This window comes from Melozone crissalis, unplaced genomic scaffold (genome assembly GCF_028551555.1).
Source record: "Melozone crissalis strain CALT ecotype California unplaced genomic scaffold, PUWL_Pcris_2 ptg000036l_1, whole genome shotgun sequence".
Lineage (NCBI taxonomy): Eukaryota > Metazoa > Chordata > Aves > Passeriformes > Passerellidae > Melozone > Melozone crissalis.
This window is the reverse complement of record NW_026535814.1, coordinates 13,572,265-13,591,211: the sequence shown is the minus strand read 5'-3', so window position 1 is coordinate 13,591,211 and position 18,947 is coordinate 13,572,265. Positions and strand designations below refer to the sequence as shown.

Genomic DNA, 18,947 nt, shown 5'->3' with positions numbered 1-18,947 from the left:
CTGCGAAATTTTTGTTCTTTGTTCTAGAAAATGTACCTTCACTTTCTGAAGGTGCTACAGATGCTAACAGGCAAGGTTGAGCAAAAGCTCAAGACACAGTGTGTGGCTTCCATAGTCTTTAGAACATGCAAGGGTTGATTTATCAGTCTTAAAGCAAAGGTGTTTGTTCCCTGTGTGTGAGACAAGAATGTGAGTGTTGTTTAGGGAAGCATGCAAAGAAAGATCACTGTGGCTGCCTCCAGCAGGGCAGAGATTTTGCTTCATGCTCTTCCATTTTTGACATAATGGGATTTGTAGAGGATGCTCTTACTGCTTCTGAGCCTAATGTCCAGCTGATGTTACAGTGCATTTCGTATGTGGACCTGTTCTGCATTCTAGAAGTCTTCCACTAGTGACTTCCCCATTTCTTCTTCTACAACATTTGTTGTCCTCCTTGTTCTCCTGTCGTTGATCAAATGTAAGTTCTTTGTGCATCGTCAGTGTTGACCAACTCACTTGTGCTGTCAGTGCTGGATGTCTCAATTCTTTATTCTTGGAGGTGTGGTAGGACAACTGAGAGGTAACTAATCAACTTTTTGACACTAATGTAAGAAGGACTAGTGTCCTGAATAGCTTTCTTTTCCATTTTTGAGTATTTGGAAGGGAAATGGGATGTTTAGGCATTAGTCAATGGGAAGTCTAGGAAGGCTGTGTACATGTATTTCTCCAGTTTATCTGGAGAGTCAGTGTGTGGTTGTTTTGCTTTAAAAGGTACTTGTATTCAGGAGGGTCCCTCCATTCCTCCCTCCCCTTCTTCCTTGCGGTGCTGTCCTCTTTGAAGTCATTTTAGCAGCCTTACAGTCTGCCTTGGGGCAGTGTTATTGGTGTTTCCAAGTGAGCTCCTTTAGCTTGATATATATGAAAAAAAATGCAAATGAAAAACACGCTTCTAATTGTAATGTTTAAAAAGCAGCTGAGAAGGAAGCAGCAGAAACAGCATATTGGTAGCTGGAAGACCTCTTCCTGGTGAGAGCTTTATGCAAGAGGAGTGCTGTAGCACAGACTCTTGTTAGTTGGGCAGAGGATGCTTTAGGAAAGAGGCATCTTGTACTGCTGACCTAGTTTCATTTTAGGAAAGGGAAGGGCTTGAAGAAGTAGGGTAGATGTTCAAGGGAGTCTTTGCATTTCGGCCTGTCAGTTCTGTTCTTGGCTGATGGATGTTTCAGCAGCAGAGTATTTTCAAGTGAGAAAAACAGGATTATGAAAGCTCTTAAACTGGAGACTTAGTATTGCAAACATACTGTCTTAAAAATATGCAAATTTCAAATGTATTTTTAAGCTGTGAGGACAATACAATGAACTCATGACCTGCAAAGTTCCATTTAAATAATTTCTCAAAATCTAGGCAGTTTTAGCATGAAAAAGATACAGAAGAGCCTCAAAATCAGCCTTGTGTGCTTTTGAATTTTTTTTCCTTCCTTCTTACTTCGGTAGTCCTCTTTCAGCTAGTATGCATTTTGGTTATAAGATTTTAGAAAGTGTATTTGTCAGAAGTGACCAGTGGTTCAGTAGATGATGGTGCAGTGGGATCTGACACTTAAGGAAAGAAGCTATTGGCAGCTATGATGAGGAGAAGTTTAAATGGATGACAGGAGGGGAAGGTGAATTAATTGCAAGGCCCATGGTATAGAGTGGGCAGAGACTTTAGCTGACCTGGAAGTTATTCCTTCAGGTAGTACAATTTATTTTCTTCTACCATTATTAACATAGACAAAAGCTGTGAAAAGCTCAGTGCTTGTTTTGGAGAACTTATGAGGGTTTTGCTTTTGTCCAAGATTTTGCTCAAGTTTGTAGAGGATAACTAAGTGTGGGGGATTGGACGTCAGCTCCCAGGGGCTGATGACGCAGTGTGCTAGGAAAAGCGGGAGGCAATTTCAACTGAATGCGTTTTGAGAGGAGCTCCTGCTGTGCCTTGGGACCTTAAACCAGGCAAAACCACTTCTTCAAGTGCATTCATCCAGCCATCTCTAATAATTTTGCTGCTAGTTTTCCTTGCTGTCCTGAAGTTTGATGTAAAGAAAGCTGCCAGAGGCTAAAGCAGCCTAGTTGAGCTGGCGTAGCAGGACTGTCAAAGTGTTTTTGAGGTCAAGATATTAAAATCTGTATGTGTTCTACCCTGTAGCAGTCATGTTATAACTTCTAGGGGTGGGAGTTAGGGGGAGGAATAACAGTCACAGAAGGTATCTCCCTCCTTGATTTTCTCCATTCTGTGAAGTCCTACTGTGTGATGTGACTGCCCCAATGGGTTTTCTTCTTATGCTCCCTATATGCATGAATATTTGGTGATGAAACATGAACAGCATGCTTCTGTCCTGCCCTGCAGCCTTACCCACAGCTCTCTACTCAGTAGGTCCAGTGACAAAGAAACAATTTTCATCCCTTGACAGCTCTTTGGTATATGTGAAATTTCTCAATCTGGGGTAAAAAAATTGCTGGGTTTTTACGTTTATTGTTATATTTTGTTACCAGTTTTACTGATCTTCTGAGACTGAGGCTAAGCTCCAACTTTGCTTATAGAAGACTTGTTTTATCACCTGTTTGAAGAAAACTACTTGAATTTGTTACACCATGTATGTTATGAGGCATGTTTTGCTGAAACATGGGCTGTAATGCCTCCATTTGAAGGGGTGCTGCATCCCCAAAGCCACTTCTGCAAGTTCTTGTCAGTCTCTTAATTAAAATTTAAGTGTCAAGTATGTTAATGAATGGGATCATCATTATATGCTGGCATTTCAGAAAATACTTCCTTGCCAAGGTAATGTGTGTTGTAAGCCACATATGGGCCAGGTTTTAATGCTTTTTATCCGGCTGAGCAATGTCTTTGAGAACACTTCTGTTAAATAAAGTGAGAGTGCTCATAGGGATGTTGCAGTTCCGCATGACTAAGAGTTTTTTGAGTTCACTCTTATTCATGGGTTGAGGATTTCTGTCTGATATTAACATCTGTGGATGCTCTTAGGTTCATGGGGCATACATCAGAGAAAAAACATGTTCCTGCCTCATGGAGCCTTGCATCCTTTAAACATGCCTCAGGGAGGCATTTTGTGTCGAGACCTCAAAGAGGCTTCCTGCTGCTATAAACCAGTAAGAAGTCTGAGAAGTTGTGGTGTTAGCTTTTATAAACGTATGTGCTCTAAATGTTTGATTAACATTTATGCTGATCAGCTATTTTGGGATGTTGCTTAGAGATACTGGGATTTATGTCAGAAATCTTCCTTTGATAGTGCAGAGGTGAGATGTGATGACTGGTGAACAAATCCAGATAGTGCTTCTGCAACAGTCTGATTCATTTGGAATTCTCTGAGCCTGTCAGCTGGTCAGAATTGCTGACCCATAGAAGCAGTGTTCTGCTTCCTAATAAACATTACTGTGTAAATCTTTGCACTCCCAGTATTAGTGAGTCACTGGATTCAGCTTTTTTCACCCATAATTTTACTACTGGTTTGTATTTTTTGTTACACATTTGAGGCTAGCTAAATTGTTTATTCCTAAAGCTGTTGGTCTGGTGACTTTTACCAGATCTTAAACCTGTATCTCACTGAGGCTGCCTTCAGCCTGTACAAGTGCTGTGATGATTATGGAGCCACAGCTGAAGAACTTTCCATCATACCAGATTTACTTAGGCTTTACCTTAAATGACAGTTACATCTGATGGGATGAAGAAATTAGTTGAGCAGTAAAGTGAGGCATTATGAGAGTCTTTGGAGCAGTGTGTTTTCTGTCCAGTAAAAGTAATTATTGTTCATTAGATGGCAATGGCTCAAGTGTTGAGCAATAACAATGGCATTGCTCAGCTGAGTTACGGCTTGTTATTCTTGTGAGGTCAATATAAGCCTTGTGATTGACAAATAGATCAGCCTTTGTTCCACAGGCTGGAAGTTTGGTGCTCCTCAGTGGAGTTTGGCATATGAAAGCACTTCTGTGTAGTAAATATTGAATATTTTTCCTAAGCACTGAGCTGGGATAAAATTGATGGACACTGTGCTTTTCATAAAGCTGAATACAGCAGCATATGATTGATACTCCTTTCTATTCAATTGACTAGAGACTGACAAGAGCCCTGCAGCATTTAAACTACTAAAAGGCAGGAGGCTTAACTCCATTTTTGGTGTGGACAATCAAATTGAATTGGTTCCACTTCAGAGTGTAGAGCAGGGCTTTTTCAAGTGGCCCATATTTTGCAGATGTTTACTGCTGCTATTCTTTTCTCCTCTTCCATCCACTTTAGAGTGCTAATCTTACTATGTTGTGAAAGAACTGAAAAGATGACCAAGAACAAATTTTACCTCGGATTAAAACAAAATGGAAATTGAGTTAAGGGTATGGGAAGCAGCCATGGAAGAAAAGGGGGTTCCCTGATGCTGCATTCCATCTACTTGGAATTTCAGCACTTCAATGCAGGGTTCTTTAAGGATCTGGCATGTAAGGAGCACTCTCACTTCATTGTTCAGCCTCATGATGAATGACTGTGTAGGACACACACTACTGGATAACCTACCAGAGAGGGCTTTAATTTGATTGTCCCTTTTAGACAGACTTGGTGGCAGAGAGAATGAATAATGGCTGATTATTTTCTTTTGTTTCAAGCATGTTAATGGCGCACTCCACTGCCTTATGGTGTGTGTATTTCACTTTAAGCTTGCAAAGATAACCTTGCATCCTGCACAGCCACACGCAGCCATATATTTTTCATACCTTACTTTACTATAACTTGGCATTCTCCTTTCCTGAAGGATTACCAAGCAGAAATGTTTCTGCAGGGAGAGGGACTCGCTGGAAAGGAGCTTTTTCATTTGTGAAGGTTATAGTTAGTGTTAAGTACTGTGCTTAGGCAAATTTACCTTTATGTGTTAAATGTAGCAATTTTCCCCTATAACAAGTAGTGTAATTGTGTATAGGCAGAACTGCTCTCCCAGTTCTTCTGATTTTCATACTGAGTACATTCCGTTAATTTCTCTTAACTTAAACTAATACTTCCAAAAAGAAAAAGAAAAAGCATTAAAAAATCCAGAAGCACAAAGTTCTGGTTAGGAATGTTGAGAAGAAAGGACAGTATTACAGTTTAAAGGTTGAAAAGTTTTCAGAAAGAGCTCCTTTCCATAAAGTGTTTTTGATTTTGTGGTTTTTTTCTCTTTTTGAATATCTAAAGGTTCATTTTGGCAGCTGCAAAGTACCTGAAATTTTGGGTGCTGGGGTTTGTTTGATTATTTTTTTGTTGGGGGCGGGGGGAAGGTGTTTTGTTTTAAATACAGATGTCTTAATCTGCCTATTAGTAATGATTAAAGAAAAATAAACTGTAATGGGAAGGGGGAAGGGAGGGTGAGGATCTAATCACTGCAGTTCCTTGGTGCACACTTGAGAGAACTGGAGGTTATAGCCAGCTCCCAGATGGAGATACAGCCACAGCAGAAATAGTGGTTTTTTTGGTCATTCTTCCAAAACTAAACGGGCTCCACTGTCCCAGCAAGGCAGCTTGACAGAGCTGTGCCCTTAAACTGCTTTTGTCTCTTAGCCTTTGAAGATGCTGACAGTGCCGTGGATGACCGGGACAGTGATTACCGCAGCGAGACGAGCAGCAGCCTCCCCCCTCGGTACCACAGCACGGTGCAGCCCAACGCCTCCGTGCACCAGTTCACGGGCCCGGCCCGCCTGCAGCAGCAGGGCGTCCTGCGGGATTCCTATGCCGACTCCCTCCACAGCTATGATCTGGACTATCGGGACCATGTGGCCGCCAGGTGAGTGCTCTCTTATGGGCAGCTCTCCTTGCCCTGTTGTTTTTCCACTGCAGACCATGAAGGTACCGAGCTGGCAGAGGAGGGCAGATCAAGGGCTCTGGAAGTCTCCTGGTAGGAAGGTGTTACGTGTGTTGTTGACCCTGGGATTCTGCTGTGAACCAGGAAGAACCCGTGAGGGTATGTGTTACACCAGATCTGGCAGTTTAGGGAGTCACCTTAACAGATATGCTCAACTTCGGGTCATTTGCTCTTGGCTGTACTTTCCCCTTACTCTCTGAAGGCTAGAATAGTGGATAGTTGCTTGTTCTGGTGCCGTGGCGTGGGTGTTCCTCTCAAGCCAGTCAAACACATTCTAGCAGAGTTATCCTATTGGGAGCTTCTTCCTTGGTGCAGATTTATTTTCTCTTCTGGATTAGCTCCAGTTCTATTGCATCTGCCAAAACAATGTATTCAAGAAGGAAGTCTGTAACAGATTAGTTGTTGAGGTTTTTTTTTTCCTTCTGTTCCTGTTACCATTTAACACAGTTGAATGGTGTGTTTTCTCTTTCATACTTTCAGCTAGTTTGCTCTGATTTTTTTTTTACCATAAATTAGTAGTGTTTTTTCACAAATGTTTTTAGCTTGTTGAAATATTGAGCATTGCTGCACTAACTTACCAGGATCATTGGCTGTGAGCTAGAACTAGTTGTGCAAGGTGAAAGCAGAAGATTTTGGTCAGCTTGCTGAGTGTTTCTGTAGAACGGGCTAAGCTGCTACTTCTGCCTTTGGTGAGGAAGGAAGAGGCACTATCACAGTTAGAAGTGCAGAGTTCTATTTGTATTATAACTGATTTTTTTCTGCCTTATCTCTCTTGGTGCGAATGTTCTTGTTTTCTAAAGTCTGAACCTAAATTCAGTTATTGTCTTGGGTGACTGAGGTTAAGTTTTGCCCTTCTTGATGTATGATCTGTAATAGTAAAAGGTGAAGTTTAATGGTAATATCTAATGTTGTTACTGTTACTGAGGTTTCAAGAATAGAAGCAAATGTGCCAACAAAATGCATTTACTGAAGTGTGATGTGTCATTCCTAGTGCTCTATTCCTAGTTCATTAAATGTCTTATATATAAGCAAGTTATTCCCTTTCCCATGTGAATCTGTGCTGCTGGCTTGCAGTGGTAAAATTGCTGAAGATCTAAATGAGAAGATGAGCTGAGGCTTTTTCTTTTTGGAAGAGCTGAGTTGACCAGTGATGTTGGACCTCCAGTCAGTGGAAGCCAATGCTGGTGACATATTTTTGGAGTTGTGTCATTTCTTGGAGTGGTGTTGACAATACAGGTAGTTTTTCATCGCTCACTTTGCTAGGAGTCAGTGTATATGTGAATTTCTATCAGTATCTAAAAGATAGAGGTGTTTTTAAGACCTTCTAAAGAACTGCTGCTGGTTTGAATTTTTAGAGAATACCAAGCTGGAATATATTTCTTTTTCCCCCCCAATTTCCTTAAGGTATTGATGTGAAAGGATCTGACTGATAAAATTTACTTGAAAACCGTGAGCTTTGTAGTTTGCTATGGTCTAAAATTACTTTCAGTCCAGAAATGCAGATCCTCAATGGTGATCTGAGAGTTCCTGTTCCCATGTGCATTTTCCACATGCCCAACAAAATTCTTTGCTACATGTTTGATCTTATAACATAAAATAAGCTTTCCAAAGAGGCTATGTGGGATTCTTTTACTTACCAGAAAGGTATTTCTAACAAGCTAGCTGAAAAAAAGCATGTGGGTAGATCTGAAACATTTTCAAAACAAAGTTGTAGCTGAGTATTGCAGGAACAAATTGTATTTGACTTTTGTTCCTAGCAGCTCTCAGTGCTGTGTGCCAGGCAGTCACCTGATGAAATCAGTGCTCCTGGCAGACTGCAGCTGATGGTTGCTGTGAAAATGAGGGCTTGTAGGAGGGTCTCCTGGGCAGACCCAGAAGAACCAGACAAGAGCCTGCTGAAACCTGTCTTGAACTGTGCAGGAGGTTGTCAGTGCCGAAATGCCTCAGTTGAAAGTGTCTGTTCTAGCACCTGGGTTTTTTTCTTACAATATTTGGATGAACAAGTTCTACTTCTCTTTATTAGCTGTTACACGTGATCATATTCCTGTGATTGAAGTAATGTATTTTCTTCCAACCTCTCCTAAGGATGACAGGCAATATTGTTATGTGTCCTTGGAGTGTGTTTTGCTGCCAGCAACCAGTTTGGCTTCAAAAGAGCAGACATCTTTCCCTCAGTTTTGGTTTGTGGGTTTTTTTTTTCTGTTTGTTTGCATTTTGGCATTTTGGTTTGGTTTGGTTTTTTGTGTGTTGGTTCGGTTTTTTGTTGGTTTTTTTGGTTTTTTTTTTTTTGGTTTAAGCACTAACTTTTCTTTGCAATGCTCATTTTCTTTAACTGTTTGTCCTCCATACCTCCCTAGTCTTACTCAGTATGATAGCATAGATTCCACTATGAGAGTCCACATCTGAGTCTTAAGATCTGTCAGATGAGTGGGTTGCCCTCTCTGCCTGTTTCCCCAGTGTTGCTGCTTTGAAGTGTTCTTGTGGCACATTTCAGCTGATATTCGCTGTTTGCCTCAACTGTTTTTTAGGTCTGCAGTAGTTAAATGCTGGGCTGATGTCTTTTTCTCCTCTCATGTGTTGGGTTTCTCATCATTATTTCTAATAAAAGCGATGCTTTGTAAAAGAGCAGAGAAAACACATACAGGAAAAGAAAGAAAGAAAAGAAATTTAGAAAGATTAGAAAGAAAAGTAATTTTCTTTATGCCTAAATTAGTACATTTTTCGGTTCAGCATTTACAGATAATGGCTCTTCAGACATTCATGTAGCATTCATTGTCTTCAGCTGAGCTCTGGAAGGGCTTGATCCAGTAACTGTGGTGGCCCTGGGAATCTTTTGAAAGAAAATTATTTCATTTACTGGCTTAAAATAGTGAGCAAGAAGTGTAATAAGTGTTCTAAACTGTGTATAACAGGATTCATTTAAAGTAATGAGCATCTTTCCAATTAGTATAAGTTAGCTAATACTGTTGGAAATGCAGCACTAAAGCAGCAGTAGAAAATGCAATGACCCATCTCTCTTTCAGGGCTGTTCCATCTGTATCCTATGCTGGCATGCTCCATGCAGCTCTCATGGTGAAGACTCTTGGATTAGCAGTATCCATAAAATTCCTGCTATCTTTGCCCTTCTCTGGCACTAGGGGGTCAGGGGCACACATGCGCTCATGCTCCTCAGTTCTCAGCAGTGGATGATGTGAAGCAAAGCTTCATCTTTCAGATGATCATGTTGATGTTTTTACATCCACTTTCTACCTGTTTGTTTGTATCTAGATTGTCAGAAGCTGTCCTTGTGAGGTTTAGGTGAAGATGTTTCCTTGCTACTACCCTTGGGGCTGTTGAACGATTGAGATTGTCCTGCTGACCAAGGGATAAGAATTAATCCCAAAATCCCAAGGGTCATTTACTTGGGTTTCTAGAAAGCATCAGATTGTTTCAGCTTAATTGCTGCAGCGTAATCCATTCTCCCACAATGGACAATTATAAATTGCTAGATCTGTTCAAATGTGTTATAAATGGGAAATACAGATCCTGAAAATCATCTGGGGCTTATGATGGGCTAATATCCAGCACCAGTGTTTTGATTTTCCTTCTGGTCCAGTAACAGCTCTGAGAATCTTAATTTTGTCTTGTTTAGGGGCACCTTGAGGCCTTTAGCTGCAGCAAGAGCTCTCCCAGCCAAGAAGAATGGTAAAATAGCTGAAACTCCTCTTGTTGCTCGTGCCCATAGTTTACGTTTTGTCCCCTGTCCTCACTTGCCTGGAGTCCAGTGGCTCCTAAGTCTCCAGATGAAATCTCTGCTCTGTTGCCACCTCTGGGAGGTAGAAGGTCCCTGAAGGCTTTATGAGTACTGCTAAAACAAAGTCTGCAGCCCAGGGCGACCAAAATGCAGGCACAGCATAGTGGAATGGTGCGCGTGGGCACTGCATCTCAAAGTAGTCCTGTTGCTGCAATAAGTGACTTCTTTTCAGCATGCCTAAAAAAGCAACAGCAGAGTACTGGTACTGCCAAGGCTGTGTGCCCTCACTTGATCACAAAAAGCTGTTCTCCCTCAAAAAGGCATTTCTAAATTTTGTGCAGACATAACCGATGGAATCTCACAACCCGTGCTGCTTTTTTTGACTACTTGATTGAAGTGTAATGGTGGCAGATTGGAAGGTTTTCAATTTTGTTATTCCTGAATGTTTCTGATTTTAATTTTCATTTATTTAATGCATGTTTTTCCATTACTATTTTTTCTGTCCTTCCTATAGCTTTTTTTAAAACTGTTGTTTTTCCCTTCCTATTTTTTTTGCTGCCTCTCTTCCTTTCCCTCCCACTCCCTTTATTTCTCATCTTAGACAAGGATCTCTAGCTAGAAATGAAAGAGTCAGGATCATTCCATTTGACACTGAAGATGGAGAAGAAGTACAGGACAATAACTATGAAGAGCTAGGAAAACTGTTAATAGAGGATTTCCTAGAGAAAACCCATAAAACTAGAAGTTGGCATGAGAAAAATGGGAAAAAGATACAAACTCTTTCAAAAAGAGAAAATTTAAATCACTATGAAAGATCAAGGTACTGCCAAAATGTGTTTCTGGAGTCAGGGTCTGTAGATGTCCCTAGATATCCTCAGGAATATGATACAATTGATAGAAGAAGGAAAAAGAAACTGCGATACAGTTTTGAAGAGAGGGAACGAATAAGCCTGCAAAGAAATGGAAGTCTGCAGTTTCCTGGGGAGAAAACAGTTTATTTCAATGGTGTGGAAGCTGATTCTGAACCCATTGATGATTTCCCAATATATGACAGAGTTAGAAAATATACCAGGAACTGTGAAGGTAAGGGGTTGCCTGCTTATCCGGTCTTGCGTCCATACAAAAATGGGTTAATGGTTAAAAGTGGCAAGTTGCCCAACAAGCAGGGGATGAACCATGAGGACTCACTTCACCTGAGTAACAGTGAGGACATGAAACACATGAGGATGCTAGAGAACACTTTTGTGCCTGTTGATGTCCTTGAAGAATTTGATAGCAGTGCTTCTGATGAGTTCCAGTATTCGCCTGTTTCAGATGAGGAAATAGGGGAACTTTCAAGAAGATGGTATGATTCTGACATCAGCCATTTGAGAAACATAACTGCTAATTTCCCTGCAAATACGGGCTCCCAGTCAAAAGATGGCTCTGATAAAAAACATAAAACTAAAGAGAGCAAGCGTGATCATCCTGTGCAAGACTTAACACTGTCACCTGTTGAGGAACCCAATGAGGAGTACATAGATACAATGGATGAACTTCAGTGTCTGGTAGAATCAGTCTCTGAATATTTGGCTGAAAAGGAGCAAGAAATCAACAAATTTGGTACGTTGCCAGAAACAAAAAAAAATGTTGAGAATGTGCCACTGAAGCAGGATAATGCTGATAATACAGCAGAAGCTAAAAAATCTGAGCAGACCAAACATCTTGCTGCAGAGGAGACTACCAAAGGCAAATCTGAATCTCTTCCGGACTTGTCAGGTGTGAAAAATACAGTGAATTCCCTCTTTAGCTCTTTCACAGAGAAGGTAGGGTCAAGCACAAAGCAACTCACAGCATCTGTTGAAAAACTTGTGTCTTCCACTCCAGAGAGTACAGAAAACAAAAACTCATCAGAAAGTGGAATCTTGAATGTATTTACCAGTAAGGCTAAAAGTGAGAGTTCTGCTTCTGGAGGGGCAGCAGATAGTAAATCTGACACCAAGTTCTCCATTCAGTCTTTGCTACCATCCCAGGTGAGTGGTGATAAAAGAGCCCAGAACACAAACTCCAGCAAGCCAGAAACCACTGGGACAGACAGTAAGGCTTCTGCACCACATCCTCCCCAACAAACACAAGGAAATTCTGGTGACAGCCAGCAGAACCAGCATTCAGTTGTGAATTCAGTTCTAGGCATGTTTAATCCTTTAAAGATCTTCTCTGAGAAGGAAGTGCCAAAACAAGAAGTCACAAAAGAGGAGCACACCAAGGACAGCCATGCTGTGAAAGCTGAGGAGGCAAAAAGGAGCGAAGCACCATCTGGACAGATGTCAGCCAGGACCACCAGCACTGTTCCAGAGGCACAGAAAAGTGAGACCAAAAGTGAGGCAGAGGTAAATGCAAGTAGCACTTCTGTGTCTTCCATCTTTGGCAGGCTCACAAACTCAGTCAGTTCCTTCAGTCTGAAAGCCAATCTTGATGGTCTCTTGGCTCCGAAGCAGCCAGATGTGCCACAGAAGCAACCAGATATGCATCCTATTACAAGTCAGCCTGGTGCCACTTTGGTAGAGGGTGCACCCATGGCTAGGGACCAGCCTCCTGCAAATCATTCAGAGGATCAGCATCCTGCAGGCCATGGACTGGCAAACAAGCAAAACAGAGGTAATGTGGAACCTAAGTCACAGCCTCAAGATCAGGGTACAGCATCTGAAAGCTTTTTTAGCCCGCTCAAAAAGTCTTTCAGTCAATTGTTACTTCCTTCTGCTGAACAACAGAAGAGAGAAGGTACGTCTGAACATTTTAAAGACCATAAGTCTGAGGAGGATATAAAACAAAGTAGTTCATCAAAGGAAGAGCACTCATTTCCTTTCACTGGAAAACTTCCTTTTATCAGTGGGCTGGGTTCATCAGCAAAACAAGACCAGAAGAATGAAAAGGGAGGCTTTATGTCATCGTTATTTAAATTTTCTTCCGCAGAAAATCTAGCACCTACACAGCATCAAAAAAGTCATCAGGGTTCTAGTAGCAGTTCCCTGCATGAAAGCAGAAACAGTAATTCAGGAAATGCTGTTTCAGTAAAATCTAGCTCAGTTCCAAATTTATCAGACAATAAGGAGGAACTTTTACGAAGGAGAAACGTGACTAAAGAAAACCTATCTACTGTCCAGGTAAACAGAGAAAAACACCAGGATGGTGCCTCTGCTACCTTTAAGGCCAAAGAAGAGCAGCAGAAATCTAAGAGTACTCAAGAAGAACCTAGAAATGAAAAAGGAGGACAGATGAAAGAGGGAGTAAATGTAGCAGACTTAAGCAAAGGCTCAGTTGAATCCACCTCTTCAGCCAAAGGGCCAGAAGCTCCCAGTGCAGATGATATTCAGAAGAAGCACACAACAGGTTTTCTTTCTGGCTTTCTTCACATTTCTTCAAATGAAAATACAGCCAATAATCAAGATTCAGCTGTTAAAAGTGAGGGTGATAGCCAGAAAACCACTTCTCCTGGATTATTTTCTGGCTTATTTAGGTTTGCCTCAAGTGAAAACTTGTCCGAATGTAAGCAAGAGAAGACAAAACCAAATTCTCTGGGCTTCATGAAGCTTTTTGATAGAGGTGAGGATTCTAGCTTGGAGACGAAACCCAGTAATTCGGGAACGGCTTCTGACAGTCAAAGCAGCACTGGAGAAAAGCAGGAAGCTTCCAGCTTCTTAAAAAATCTGCTGCCAAAACCAAAGGAGAAGCAGGATAATGTGAAAACAGTGGAATCTTCCACTACTGGCCACCTATCCAGTGCAAGAGTAAATGAAACAACTGAGCCTCATGTTCCTCACAGTGCACATCCTGTGCTTTCTGAGGCCCTAAATCTGCAAGCCAATGTACAGGACTTGTCTGGAAAGCCTGTAAATAGTAGGCATATTCCTCACCAGGATGCAGAATCTAAAATTCTTCCAACTCCTTTAAACAAAGGATCTAATGAATCTCTCAATTTGACTAATAAAAGCTATAACCCTACAGAGCAGTACTCAGCTTATCAGGAAACCAGGAGCCATTCTAGCTTTGAATGGGAATATGAAACGGGGGGACTGGCTGACACTCATGGAATAGCAGTACCAGTTTACTACGTATTAAACCAGAACCCTGTTCTGCCCCCTCAGTTCTTGGACTGGCCTGAAAATGATGTGGTAATGAATCTTTGTAAAAAGGATGGGAATGCAAATGTGATGGATTGGCAGACTAATGCCAATTTTGATGGACAGAGTCTAGATTTAAGTGCGATATCGTATGAATCATTTGACCAGTTAATGTTCCAAGACATTTGTTTGGAAGAAAATGATGCATGGACTGCTAGTTCTCTCAGTGAAAGTTACAGTAACTTTCAGCCCTTTGAAAGAGACGGCAGTTACTCATTTGAAGAGTTGCCCATGGATTTGAGCTACTCCTCTGGCTGTGATGGAACAATGTGGACACTAATTGACCAAGACACTTTAAGTATGGATGAAGGCTTAATGTACTCATCCTATAGCAGGGAGTATCAGGAGTGGATAATGATGCTTGAGCAGGGCGTGTGGTGGCCATCAGAAGATGGTGATTGTGGATACTACATGTACAGTGACAACCAGTATGTGTATTCCCTGCTCACTGATCCCACTGGACAGTATGTCTACGTGTGTGCTCCTGAAACTTACTCCTACATGGACTGCTGGGATTATAATTTCCAGATGGATTCCATTCCAAGAGCTGTGCTGGAAGACAGCACAATTGCTGTTTGTGGTTTCAAAGTGCCTCTTGGCAGTGAAGATGAACTGTTCTGGTTTGCTGAAGAAGAGTGTCTAGATGATTATACAACAAATAAACCCCTGGATTTGTCAGTAGCTTTGCAGAGGAGCGACCAGCTAATGAACATGAATTTGGAAACTTTTTCACAAATGTTTGAGGAGTCAATTTATTATCAGAGAGAGCAGCCATTAGATTTTTCAGGTTATAAACTTCAAAAACTAAAGGTGGATTTCAGACCTGAGAAGGAAACCCCGAGTCATTCAGAGGAGCCTCCATTAACCCTTGATCTCAGAACGCATTCCAAGGCAGGTTTCAATAAATCTCTGAGTAAGGAATCCCACACCAAGGAAGTTGGTAAGGCTGTCCCAGTGACAACTTCTGGGGGTGGGTCATCAGGATTCTTTGGATTCCAGCTGTTTCAGTCTACTCCTAAAGCTGAAGAAACTGCAGCATCTACTGAAAGAGTAACAGAAGCAAAAAAGACTGAGGAAGACAAGAAGACACCAGTGAACAAAGTTAGCTCCTTATTTTCTGCTTTGGGTGGACTAATTGGAAAGTCTACAAGCCCTGGCTCTGAGACATCAGAAGATTCATCCTCAAAGAGAACAGACACACGGTCAATACCATCTGAAAATAAGGCTGATGTTTTACCACTTACACCAAATAAAAAGTTAGATGAAGAACAAACTGGGCAGAAGTTTCCTGTTACATCAGAACCAAGAAGAAACACTTCGTCAGAACTTAATTTGGAGGCTGCTAGAAATGAAAAGCCAGAATTACACCGGACTGAAAACATCCATGTTAAAAAACCAGGATTAACAAGATCTCCTTCTATACTGAGCCAAACTGCTGCAGATGGCAGGCCCATACGGGAAGAGAGACCTGTTAAAGCAGCTCCAGCTTCCAGGCGTCTTGAAAGGCATGCAGCCATTAATGAACCAAGTCAGCCACAGCCAACTCCGAGCCAACCAGCCACTGAGCCTGAGGAGACATTATTTAAAAGTGCTCTGAAATTGTTCAGTCTTGGAGAAGATTCTCCTGCAACCTCAACTGCCAACAAACCCCAATCTTCTGGATTTTTTGATTTCTTTAAAACACAAGTAAGCAAAGTGCCACAGCCATCACCAGAACCGGAGAAGAGGCAAAGTAATAAACCAGAAGAGGTGAAACAGCCAGAACAGAAGGAAACCTCTGGCATCTCATCTTTATTTGGATCCCTTGGAGATCTCTTCAAAGTGGAGCCTGTGTCTTCTCAACCAACCTCAAGTCCTACTACTCTGCCAAAACCCAACAGCAGGACTGTGACTGAGCCAAGGCAGAAACCTGAGAAGACTGGGGGTCTTCAGAGTGCCAGTATGCCGTGTCTGTCCTCCACCCCCAAGGAAGAGGTGAAAACAGAAGGCATGGACAAGCATGTCTCTCTTAGCCCCAGGATGCAAGAGGAACAACAAAGTAAAAAATCTGAGGAGTCTCCTGGAAGTAAAAAAGTGCCTCCTGGAAATGTTTCACAGAAGCCAGTGAGTGTAGGTCCCAGAGGAAGCCAGCTGGGCCAGCCAGCTGGGCAGCAAAGCAGCACACCCACGGCCACACCAAAGCAACAGGGAGGTCGTGTGGGAGACACAGCTAATAGGGCAAAACCAAAGCCAGACCAGACACCCAAAGAGTCGGGTTTCAGTTTGCCATTCAGCTTCTCTGATATCACTGCTCCGAAATCCCAGCCCGCCAGTAAGAGCATATTCTCCTTCTTCACTGGATCAGATGAACCAAAGCCTTCAGTGCCTGCTGCTGCTCCTGCTGGTGGAAAGCAACAAGAAACAGAGGGGCTGTTTCATCTGCCCTCCTTCTTCTCCAGTGGTCCAGCTCCTGAAAAGAGTGTACCTCAAAGAAGTACTAGTTTTAGCTTCTTCAATTTGACATCCTTCTTGGATGAAAAGCCACAAACTACTCCAGGGCAGGAAAAAACAACTAAACCAGTGAATTCTAAGCCACCAACTGCTCCCAGACAGGAGAGTAATACAAAACCAACTAAACCAGTGAATGCTAAACCACATACGAAGCAATGTGTTCCCACTGACTCTGGTGTCAAAACCAGCAGTTCTACCACACAACAAGATGCAGACAATAAAAAAGAAGTTGATGATATTATTGCAGCAGTGACTGGCAAACAAACATCTAATGACCTCATAATCCCAGAAAATAAATCAGAAAAGCTGGCAGTGGGCAATGTAGAAAGTATTGCTGCAGTAGCTGAAGAGAGTGGCTTAGAAAAGCTTCCACAAACCAGTGGAGAGAGTGACTTAGGAAGACTTCCACACGCCAATGAAGAGAGTGGCTTAGAGAAGATTGCACAGGCCAATGAAGAAAGTGGCTCAGAAAAGCTTCCACAGGCCAGTGGAGAAAGTGGCTTAGGAAAGCTTCCACAGGCCAAGGACGCTGCAGTAGCCAGCCTGTCTGCTCCTGGCCCTTGCCTTCAGACTCCCACTGTGCAGGAGGGTTCTCAGGACCAACAGAGTATTTCCCCAAGGGCAGAAGAAAATGCTTTGGATAATGGGGAGAAAATGGACAGCGTTGCATTTCCTACTGATGAAGGGCCTTATTCTTCCAAAGAGCAAACTTCTGAAAAGGTTGATCATAGTGTGGCCTCAGGTGATAAGATGGATTCCCAGGGTCTAAATGACTTAAATAGTATGAGTGACTTGAAAAATGAAGTGGTGTCTGAAGAAATACGTGTACAGAATGAGTTGCCAGAACAAAAAATACCTGAACAAGCCGACAGATTACAAAGGGCACAACAGCCACATGTTCCTCCTAAAATGCCAGAGGCACCTAATTTGCAAAGCAAGCCAAAGGAACCTGAGAGTGATAAATCAGTTCTGGATTCTTCAGTTGAAATGTTTTCCAGTTTCATGACAAAAATGAAACCACCTAAAACATTTTCTGGTTTCTTTTCTCAACCTCAAGCTACTGCACCTCCACCTGCACAGAAGAGGAGCTCCTCTTTCTTTGGTTTCTCATCCCTCCCAAGTGGCCCAGCACCAGCTTTCACGAACGATATATTTGGCATCTTCAAAGGTCCAAAAGAATCTCCAAAAGACACGCCTCCAAAATCCACCCCTAAACCTCAAAGCACTGGTATGAAAGATGTCACTGGGTCTGTTTCAGCAAAAGACTCTAGGGAGCCAGAAAATACAGCTGCAGCCAGAGAGTCTAAAAGAGATGTCTCTACCTCTGTGAAGAAGGATGTAATAGCTGCTTCAACAGAAGAGAACTCCACAGAAAAGTCTCCTATGAAAACAGAAATTGAGGAGAAAAAGAGCTTGGAAGCCTCTAAAGAGGAACCTCTGAGTGCCACTCCAGAAACAGGAGTCTCTAGTGAGAATGAAGCCCTTGAGGTGCTGCAGCAGGACAGTGAAGCACAGCCCTCTGAGGTGGTAGATGCTCTGCCATGCCAGTCTGATCTCAGTGGTGCAGCTGATGCAGTGCAGACTGAGGCCACTGGCCAGGCTGATGTAGGTACTTTCCAACCAGCTGTGGGGACTTCAGGTGTAGCAGAGGAAGAAGCTGCTCCTGCAGACGAGGCAGCCTCTGACATCCTTCACACTGGCTCTACTGATGAGCTCGCACTGGAAATGGAAGCCCAAACTAACAGGGCAGACACAGACCTTTCCCAGTTAGATGAGAGTGCTACACTTGAATCAGAGCCTGCTGTTGCAGGGGATCAGGCCAATGCTGGTATTGATCAGCAGGACTTGACCAGTAGTAATGATAGCAAACCCACAGCTCCAGCTGATGAGCCCAGTGTTCATCTGCCTGAGCTGAAGGAAGAGAAGACAAGTGAGGTGGAAAAGCAAACTGCTGAACAGGAAAAACATTTAACAGTTGAGGGGATGCCTGTAGAAGTGATTGCTTCCAAATCTGACTTGAAGAAACAGGGTAAAGCTAATAATGTTGCTCCAGATGCAAGCAGTAGTAAACCTGTCTTTGAAATACCGAGCATACCCAGTTTGCCAAAATTCGGCTTTATGTCATCTTCTGATAGCGGAAAACCTTTTGGGTCATTCTTCTCTCAACAACCACCTTCTGCTAATAAAGCAGGAACAGATGAGGGCCTTGTGTCCAGTTTTAAGAAACTCTCTATGTCTCTGTTTGAAGGAGGTGGTGAAGAAAAGGTGAGTAAGCCAGAGAGTGCCCAAGGAGCAGTATTTGGGAAAAAGCTAGATTTCTCCTTTCCCTGGCAAAAAGACATCAAGGAGACCTCTGCCAAGAAGGAACCACATGTACCACCACAGGCTTTGTCAAAACCAGATGACAAGGTGTTAGGAACAGTCAGTTCAGAAGAAAACTCAAAATCTGCAGTCTCGGATCAAGTGGCTGACGCAAATATAGAAGTGAAGTTGTCTTCAAAGCAGCCTGACGCTGTAGACAATGAACGTTCTGAAGAGCCATCTGGTGCAAACACTGTTGATGATACATCCAACAAAGAGCTGGGAGAGAAGCTTGACAAAGAGTCGGAAGAACAACGGAATGTGATTTCAGGTGAACTGCAGAAAGAGGATCAGGCAGAGGAGCATGTGCCAGAGAAGCCTGAGGAGAAAGAAACTGGGCTTGATTCTGCT

General features: G+C 42.5%; 1 protein-coding gene across 1 annotated transcript in view; it reads left to right on the top strand.

Annotated features, from left to right (window-relative positions):
• The window catches only part of UNC13B (unc-13 homolog B), a 206,892-nt gene that overhangs the window by 57,613 nt on the left and 130,332 nt on the right, over positions 1 to 18,947 (top strand). Inside the window, exon 8 of the mRNA XM_054283505.1 lies at positions 5,552 to 5,774. Within this exon, the coding sequence (XP_054139480.1) occupies positions 5,552 to 5,774 (223 nt within the window). The remainder of the gene's footprint in view (positions 1 to 5,551; positions 5,775 to 18,947) is intronic.